Below are 9038 nucleotides of genomic sequence, written 5' to 3'. Positions count from 1 at the left end.
GCTGTTGTTGAGCCCTATCAGTGCCTAGTTGTTAGAACTTTTGCTTGGGATGGTTTTCCAACTATGCTAACATTTCCTTTTCCTTTTAAGAAACTTGATTCCTCCCCCCCACTTTCTTTTAGTGGATGTTTCTATGCTCATGAAACTGAAATAATAATCAAGACTTGCCTGCAACTCAGAAAATCCCACTCTGGGGCTTGTTTGGTTCACCTTGTGAAAGTTATTCTCAAAGTTGCATGTTTCCAAGACTGCAAATGCTTATAGCATATAACCTTAATGATTGATCCTCCTACTTGGTTTACTCCTCAAAATCCTTGGTTTGGTAGTTGGGACTAATCCTTCACTAATCAGACACAGAAAGTTGATGCATTTATTTAATACGGTTCCCTCACAAGGATTTTTTTATTTTATTTTATTTATAGGTAATTTTTTTCCCTATTGGGACTTGAACCTGGAACCTCCCACTTGAGCCAAGCCTCAAGGCATGCACTCTTACAAGGAATTTGTTCTGCCTTCTGAATAAGGAACTTGTCTTAACTGATAATTCAAGTTTTTATACCATAAAAAATATTCCAGTTAGTAGTTTATTGATTTGGTAGATTTTGTGGATTAATCGGTAGAAAAAGTGATTTTTTGCACATGTACATATGCTCCCTTACGGTGTTTTTACTTACAAGTGCTGGTCCCCCTATAAGCCCTCTTACTCTACTGGGAACTTAACATGTAAAATGAGAGTGAACCTGTCTTCTACTTAGCCTATTCTCAGTGTCATGAGGAGTTGTTCACTTGCTTTTTGCTTGGCTGCTTGCTTTTTCTTTTATATGTTCTCTTGGCCAGAAAGTCGTCTGATTCCTTTCATCTTCTCTTCTAATATTTTTTTTCTTCTGGAATTGTAGAATACCTCAAATCCATAGCAGGCAGCATCTGTAAGGTACAAAATGCATACAGGACAAAATATGCACTCAAGCATTGTTTTGAACTCATTAGTTTTTTTATGACTAGAAGGAACTTGATATTTTTATGTAGCATTACCCAGTTGTCAGCAGACCTGCAGATTAGTAGCTACTACAGAGAGTATATCATGCTGCTGAGCTGACAATCATAAAAATCATTACGTGGATTTTATTATGAACACACTAGGCAATTTGAAAATAGATGCTTACATGTGCTCAAATTCTTTTTACTTTGCCTTTCGTTATAATAAGATGCTCAGTTTAGAACAAAATCTGAATGATAGGCAGAATCCACCAAGCAAACTTTCTTAATTGTTACTTCTGTTACTTGTATCATTGTACTGTGGGGAAGTAGATTAATAGGCTTCATGTTTTACTAGGGCGATTACATAAGAATGATTTAAAGTGTTAAGTATATTTAAAGTAAATTGTCAATGAAGCTTAAGTTGTTTTAATTCAAGTTGTTACAACTTCTGGTGGAAACAAATAGAAATCAATGAGTTTCTTTGCTGGTACAAGATTGAAGAGGAAGCAGGGTTCTACTTGGTTCCAAGAACTGCTTGCTTAGCTTCTTACTGCATTATTCCTTCCATGTAACTTGGTTTTGCTTGTGGAAATGCATTTTTGTGCTATACCATTGCCTTTTTTTGATGGTGTAACCAATTAAGTTCGACTCAAAGAATCGTACAATTTCAATCAACCTGTTGCTTGTTTTGAAAAAATTCAATCTTCTAGGGGAACCAAATTTATTGTTTATAGTGATAGCTTTTCTGAGGTATGAATGTTTCTGACAGTCTTGTCTTGGCTCTACCTACAGTGAAACAGGTATTCAATCTTTGATAGATCCAGCTCATAGTTCATGTTACAAGCCAGAAATAGTATAAATGCATTCATGTTCCATGCATCTCCAACTTGCCCTACTACTACCCATACATGGGGATGTTTGTTGGCTGGGAAAATGTCTATAGCACGGCGAATTTGTAGCACATAGCCAGTAGTGTGTTTCCAATACCTTAAAGTGGGTGTCGCCAATGTTCCTAAATGTGTCTCTTGCCAACATTGGCTTCATTAAAATTTGGCATCATTTTATTAAAGACTGATCACTTGCCATAATAAAAGTTCAGAGGGTAGGTGAGGAACCAACTCCAGGAGCATAATGAGAAACTTTTGACTTCCCATTTGCAAGCCTTGTGTGGAAACCACCATATACATTTCTTCAGCTGGGGACTGCAAAGCTTAAAATGCAAACCGTTACTATATTTTCCAATCTAAACTACCATAGAGTTGATCCCTTTATGGTCAAGACACTGCAAATATTTGAATTTTGATTCTGCCCTCCAACCACTGCAGCCACCTCAGGTCAGTAACACTTGATCATCATCTTTATCTCATCAAAGTATTATGTGAGTAGACACAACCTGTTAGTGATGCTAGGATAACCAAGGCAACATTAGGCGATGGGCAGTCTTAAGAGCGGACAGAACCTACCGCTGATGCCAGGATAACTCTTCTTCTAAGAAGGCTTCCAAACTAAGTTCTTGCCCCAAACCCATCGGTTACCCACACCTGTTCTTCAGCCTAAACTAAAATAATGGTTTTTGGGGCATACTGAAATCTGCTGTCCATGAAATTTATACTTGGAAAATAAAAGTTTAATATTTAGGCTAGCTTTAAAACCAGGAGAGTTTGTTTTCTACATATTACAGAATGTTGCCTTCATACAGGCTGCAAATATGCGTACATATATAGATTGCTAGATAATAAATATGCATTGCCTAAAGAGTAGCCATAAGCACGCGGAATTCATTGCCCTTTTCCAGGACAATTCTTCTAGAAAACCAGATATAGGAACTATTTGACTTCCTAAATTCAAGCATCTGTAGTAAAACCCAGTAGCCGGGCACAGCATTGGTGATCAATGAGTGAAGTGGCCCTTGGCATTGTTGAAAATTCTAAATTCCGCAATGTGCTGACAGGGCAGAGGGTCCTAGAAAATGGTTGACCCAATCAACTGTTGAACAAAAATGGCTCTCTGCTGTCTCTCTTCATAATCTTGTTCTTGGCCTTCACTCGGTGTTGATGGCACAGTGCTGCACAAACTGAAAACATCAGCCACTTGCTACTTCTGAGTCATGATTCTCATGCATGCATGTAACAATTTGCATAATCATTTGCTTTTCTTTTCTCAATCAAGTCTTTAACATGTCATTACACAGCTAGTGAAAGTTATGTAGAGTAGTTACAGGGCCAGGTAGGAAGTCCATTCAACAATCTTTTTCAATAACAAAGAGCCAGGTAGGAAGTCCACTCAAGGATTCTTTTTTAATAATGAAAGGGAAGGCAATACTACAATAATAGTGTAAAACAGAAACAATTGCATAATATGAGCACTTCATTGGTTTATTCACTTGTGGAGTGCAATGAAAAGAAAACACATAACAAATTAGCCCCTCAAGCATTCTCACTCACATGTTGACGGCCATCCCAGGTGGGGATGGGAGTGGGGAGGGTGGAAAAAGACTTGAAGGTTTATGACATGTAAGAATTCTTCAATCCATTGGATGACATGGATAAAAAGTGTCAATATTTCTATCCAAGTCAAAGTAGCAAAAAAAGGTTGAAACAGAGTTAAATCATTCAGAGAATATCCTGGCCTTTTGGTGGTCTTCATTTGAGGGGGAACCTAATTGTACCAATGTTGGTTTCTCATCATTTTTAGATTGTGTTCAGATTCCTCACCAGGATTCGGATATAGGTTGCAAAATCAAGAGATTTACTATCCATAATTTAACAATCAGCATTCAAATCAATGTGAGAATGAAAGAAATCAACTTTCAAGAATTTCCAAATGTAGCGTATTTTACTTTTCTTTAAGCAGATTGTCTACCCACAAAAATTGGCAAGTTTTTACTGAAAAGAATGCCTAAAATCAATGCAGTTCATCATCAGTGAGGGTATGTGGTTGACAAATGGCTGTGGGGTGCTTGATACTGCTAGGTCTGGCTTCGGAAGGTGGTTGCAGGAATACATTAATGGGTTAGACTACTCAGAATGAGTTGCAAAATCTGATGGAATCCTGAAGTCCCTTCTCCTCTCCTCCCCCCACCCCCACCACCCGTCAGGATTTAGGAAATAACACCAATCCCCACTTACTTGAAATTCATGGATTTTCCAAACCCAGCACATCAGAATGACATCAATATCCAAAATCAAGGACCTGTTTGGGAACATTTTTTAAAATAGTTCTCAAAAACAGTTTTTGAAAACATTTTTCAAAAAAAAAAAAAGATCTCTACTGTTTTCTAAAACAAAAGTTTATTTACAAACTTGGAATGTTCTCAACCTATTTTTTTTTTATTTTATGTTTTTTAAATAACTTTTATATGTAATGTTTTATTTTCAATTATTCCCCATATTTATACAATTATTTTTTTAAAACAGTCCCCAAAAATCCAGTGAAAACAACCATAATATGTTCTTGGAAAACACTCTGTTTTTAGAACAATTCTCAAGCAACTTGTTTGGGAAACATTTGACAACCAAACATGTTTTCATGTCTTATTGTTCTAAAAAATAGAAAATTATTTTTGAGAACAGTTCCCAAACATAGCCTAAAACGCTCATCAGAATGATGGACTTGGATTTGTTGGAGGCTAATCCAAATGTAACCAACTAGTTTAAACATTTTAATTTTTAACCATATACCATCAACTACAAGATTTAAATCCTCTTTAAACTTTCAAGAGTTAGGAGGGGAATACCTTTTCATATCAGAAGCAAATGAGGCATTATCACTAGAGCATTTATCTTGCTGGTTGCCATCTGAAACAGATATACTGCAGAGAAACGGTGAAAGGAGTGGATCAGGTGCAGATTCATATGAGTTTCCCCTAGAGCCCAGAAATGAGCTCAATTCTCTAAGGGGGCTATTTGTCCAGGCACCAGATTTTTGAGACTTTCTCCTCCGCTGCAAAGAAGACAATAATGCTTAAATAGGTTATACACTATAATTGACAACCTGAAGATGCAACACCAGTGAATAATACCTTTAATGAATGGGCATGCTGCAATGTGAAATGTCCAATCACATCCTTTCCTAGATTTGCCGCACACAAGGGACAAACCTGAAATAGCAATGTTAAGATAGAGCTCAGAGCAATCAAACTGAGTTTTGAGGACCTGATGATTGTTTGCATGCTGCACTGTATGATGTCTAATCATGTTATCCCCCCTATTTTGCCACATCACATATTTGTATGGCTTCAATTCTTATCTTATTGACCAAAATGAAAAAATATGATGCATTAAACCCAATAAAAACTTTCTATTCTTAATTTTGCTATGCTCAAAATCCAGCACCTAATAGAGAACTGGAAAATATAGAGCTAAATTGCCAGACAGTTATCCGTTGTCAACAAGCCAAAACAGAAAAGTTTCCTGTCCACTTAAAAAGTGTAGCACATATAAAGAGAGAAGTTCATATGAAAACAAACATGTAAATGTTCACATACCGCATTTTTTAAGTCAAAGCAGTGCTCCTCCTGCAGATGGCTACAGAGCACTGGAATTTCAATGTCCACATAACAGAAGGGGCATGGGAAATAAGCTCTTGCGTCATCATCTCCTTCTGAATCATCCAAGATCAAATGATTATTTGTTTGATATACACAAAAGAAGGAAAAAAAAGACAAAAGGCAAAAAGAAAGCTGTCATACGGATAATATATTAAAAAATCTACCAACTACAAGTGACCAATGTATGCACAATGAAAGTGCATCATGGTTTTGGAGGGCCTGTCACCATTGAACCCATGATTTATTTCCCAAGCGCTACTCCTGGCTCAGCTAGATTTATTAACCTTAAGGTGTTCTGCAGAGGGGAACCTTTGAATGTGATTCAAATAGATGGGTTGATTGTCTTAGTTTGAGAGACCAATCACAGAGAGAGGGGGCTGAAGTGGGGGTCAAGGCATGGTGGGGCAGAGTGGGGACGACCCTCTGCCTCAGCTCTAATGATAAATATAATAACAAATGTACCATGATATTGACATCCAAATGAAATGTGTGTGGGGCAAAGTTGTTCGTAACCTTCTCCCTCTGCCACAATTAGATCGGTAGTCAAAACAAAAAGGGGAACCCTCTATGAGAAAGGGGCTGAAGCAAAGGCAGCAAAGCTGGATATCCACACTTGCCAGCAGCCAAGTTGCTTGGGCATCCACGAAGCCATGGCCACTAAGTTGCCACTATCCCTTATCATGGGAAGGGACTCAACACCGTGAATACCATACAATTGTGGAAATTATGGAGGAGAGAACGGGACATGTGGCGCTATATTAGTGGATCCCAATGCACCCATGTGGTTCAATGCTTTTGGGCATGTGGTGCTTAGAGAATTATTCATGTATCACAGAAGTCTCCTGCTTGTATAAAGGCATTTTTTGTCACTGGTCCATGTGGATAACAAAAATGGAAGAACAAAACCAAATGAAATTCAACCAATAAGACTGTCACATTAAAAATGAACAAAGAAAGGAGGAAAAAAAATAGAGCATGGAAGGGATTGACCACTTAAGGTGATTCACCTCTATAAACATTTCAATTTCAATAGCCATTAACATCCAACAAAATAAATTTCATCTTCGTTATTGTTCACAGCTTTTTAAGGGTCCACATTAATTCTCAGCAATCCTAATTTCAGCCATGAGACAAATATAGAAAATTCTGATATTGTCTGTTCAAAAATAACATCTCCAGCACATGTGCTATAAAACAATACACAAATATCCACTAATGTGCCAGACTCCTAAGGTATTCCTACAATTGCCGTTGGTCTAAATTACCAAACCAGATTTTTTGGATTTTATGTTTATGACACCATCAGAAATGACTTCTTTGAATCAGCATATGATTATCTATTTGACCTTTTAGGAAATCATTAAAAGACCACTTTTCCTTGCTAAGGAAAAAGTTTTCATTGCACAAATTAAAACCTAAAAGAAAATCTATACATGGCCATCCATATGCATACTATATAAAGGAGGCACTCAGTAGTGCCAGAAAGCAACTACCCATTTTGAATAAGTGAGTAAATTCTGCATGAGATCTCAGGGAAGTGTTACGCTTGCTTACAACATCTAGCAGAGATGCCTCCAAAGTGGATTTCTCTGTTGAATCTTGAGAAGATTCTTAATGCATCATGTTGATTTTCAAAAGACAAAAGACTCAAAGCATCCTACTCACTGAAAGCATGAGAGGCATGAGCCACATGTCTGTTTCTTACCCTCATCCTGAATCCTAAGTATTGGAAAACCAGCCGACATGGATGCAAGCTCTGGTTTCTCCTCCATTATTTCAATCACCATTGCCTGAAGGTCCTCTATAGACATGAATACATCCAAGATATCCTTAGGTATCCTTTCAAGATGTTTACAATGTTGAATCAGCAGCTCTTCATGTTGTTCAAACTCATGGTTGCCCACCTTGTCAGGGTAATTTCTCATGCTGATTGCTTACTTCACAAAATACTGAAGGAACAGAGAAAAAAGAAGATGGAGGGGGACCAGGTGTTGCAAATGGGTTATGAGATAGAGATTCTGGGAAGTTTTTTGGATCCAAATCCGCTTGCCTTTTTAATCACCATGAGAGTGAAAAGACTCCAATTAAATGAATTTTCTTCTCCAATTCAAGGCTTTTTAAAAGAATTCATACCGACCCTTACAACCCAAGTTTCCTAAATTACCAAGATACAACCCAGTTTCTCTATTCTTAGTAACAGATAAGAATATCTGGCCACCCTAACTATAGAGACTTCTAAGATTCTCTAATCCTAATAAAAGAAAATAACAAAAAAGGTGGCCAGGATTTATATTAATAGGAGGACCCTAACCAAATAGGAAAATTAAAATCATAATCAATTATTACTACCCAGGGAAGAAAACCCCAGATATAATGCAGCAATTTTGGAAAAATTATACGTCAAACTCACTCTTTATTGAAAACACCACAGATTTTAGAATCAATTGGTAATTCTAGCAAAACACCCACACCACCCCCCAAAACTATATCTATATATTTTAATGATGATTATAATCAATCAAAATCCTCAAACCCAAGGTAGTGAAATCTCCAAATTACCTTTCAAAGAAAAAGAACAGAAATACCAAAAACATTTTCTAAAAACAGACGTATGAATGAACCCAGCAGTGGAATCTCCCAAATTTATTTGTCAGTTCCAATTAACAATTAAAACCCAAAAAAGAAAACCCAGGAAAAAACCGAAAACGTTTTCTAAAAACAAAAGCATGGCAAACCCAGAAAGCAAGGCACAAGAAAAGGGGAAAAAGTAATCGAAATAATACCAGAGTTGAGGCGAGCAGCTTGGACAGCAGTGAGGTGCTTGGCCGAGTGAACCCTTGAAGCCCAGAAGTCGTCCATGATGGTGAGTCTCCGGCGAAATGGGTCGGCGGTTTCCGGCGAATAGGGTGAGATTCCGGTGAGTCAGTCAGTAGATGGGAAGCTTTCTCATCAGTTTGACGGGTGGTGACAATCAAAGTGGTGTTGCTGAGGACACTTCCCTTGTGGGTCTGACTCATTTGTGAAGCCTTTTCTGTCACACAAAAGCTACAACATGGATGACTGACACGTGTAATTCGAGAAAATTATAATAATATTTCCCGAGAAAATATTTGTTTATGTGCAATGCATCCATCAACTCAGATAAAGGGCCTTTGCTGTGTGTGGCTCATGGAGATTTCCCCGTTCTGTAGAAAAAAAAATGTTGCCATTAATAGAACTTAAATGATGCTTTCGCATGAAAAAGTCTACTAACTCTTAAACATTTGGATAAAAAATAATAATTTTTAAAAAATATTTACAATTTTTAAAATATTAAAAATTTATTATTACCTCAAATTTTAAAATTTTTAAAATTATAAAATAAATTTATACTTATACTCCAAAAGGACTCTTAAACCCCCCACCCATAAGCCATAAGGTGTTGATTAAAATTTTAAAAAAAGGAACTATATTCCCTTTGCCCCACTTACGTTAAACTATCCTATCACGAAACCTACTACTCACGTGCCGC

General features: G+C 37.1%; 1 protein-coding gene across 2 annotated transcripts; it reads right to left on the bottom strand.

Annotated features, from left to right (window-relative positions):
- Positions 1-2583: 2583 nt before the first annotated feature.
- LOC100253625 (protein DEHYDRATION-INDUCED 19 homolog 5) lies at positions 2584-8689 on the bottom strand. Of its 2 annotated transcripts, none has more exons than XM_002280268.5 (5): positions 8311-8689; positions 5465-5580; positions 5000-5077; positions 4715-4920; positions 2584-3043 (listed from the first exon to the last, which is right to left on the bottom strand). In XM_002280268.5, exons 1-5 carry the CDS (start codon positions 8384-8386, stop codon positions 2941-2943), a joined length of 579 nt encoding a protein of 192 aa, XP_002280304.2. In that variant the 5' UTR covers positions 8387-8689; the 3' UTR covers positions 2584-2940. The 2 variants fall into 2 exon arrangements, with proteins under 2 accessions (XP_002280304.2, XP_019082105.1); XM_019226560.2 differs by lacking the exon at positions 8311-8689 and adding an exon at positions 7233-7626.
- Positions 8690-9038: the final 349 nt, after the last annotated feature.

Source organism: Vitis vinifera, chromosome 17 (genome assembly GCF_030704535.1).
Source record: "Vitis vinifera cultivar Pinot Noir 40024 chromosome 17, ASM3070453v1".
NCBI lineage: Eukaryota > Viridiplantae > Streptophyta > Magnoliopsida > Vitales > Vitaceae > Vitis > Vitis vinifera.
This window is presented reverse-complemented; position numbering and strand designations above follow the sequence as displayed.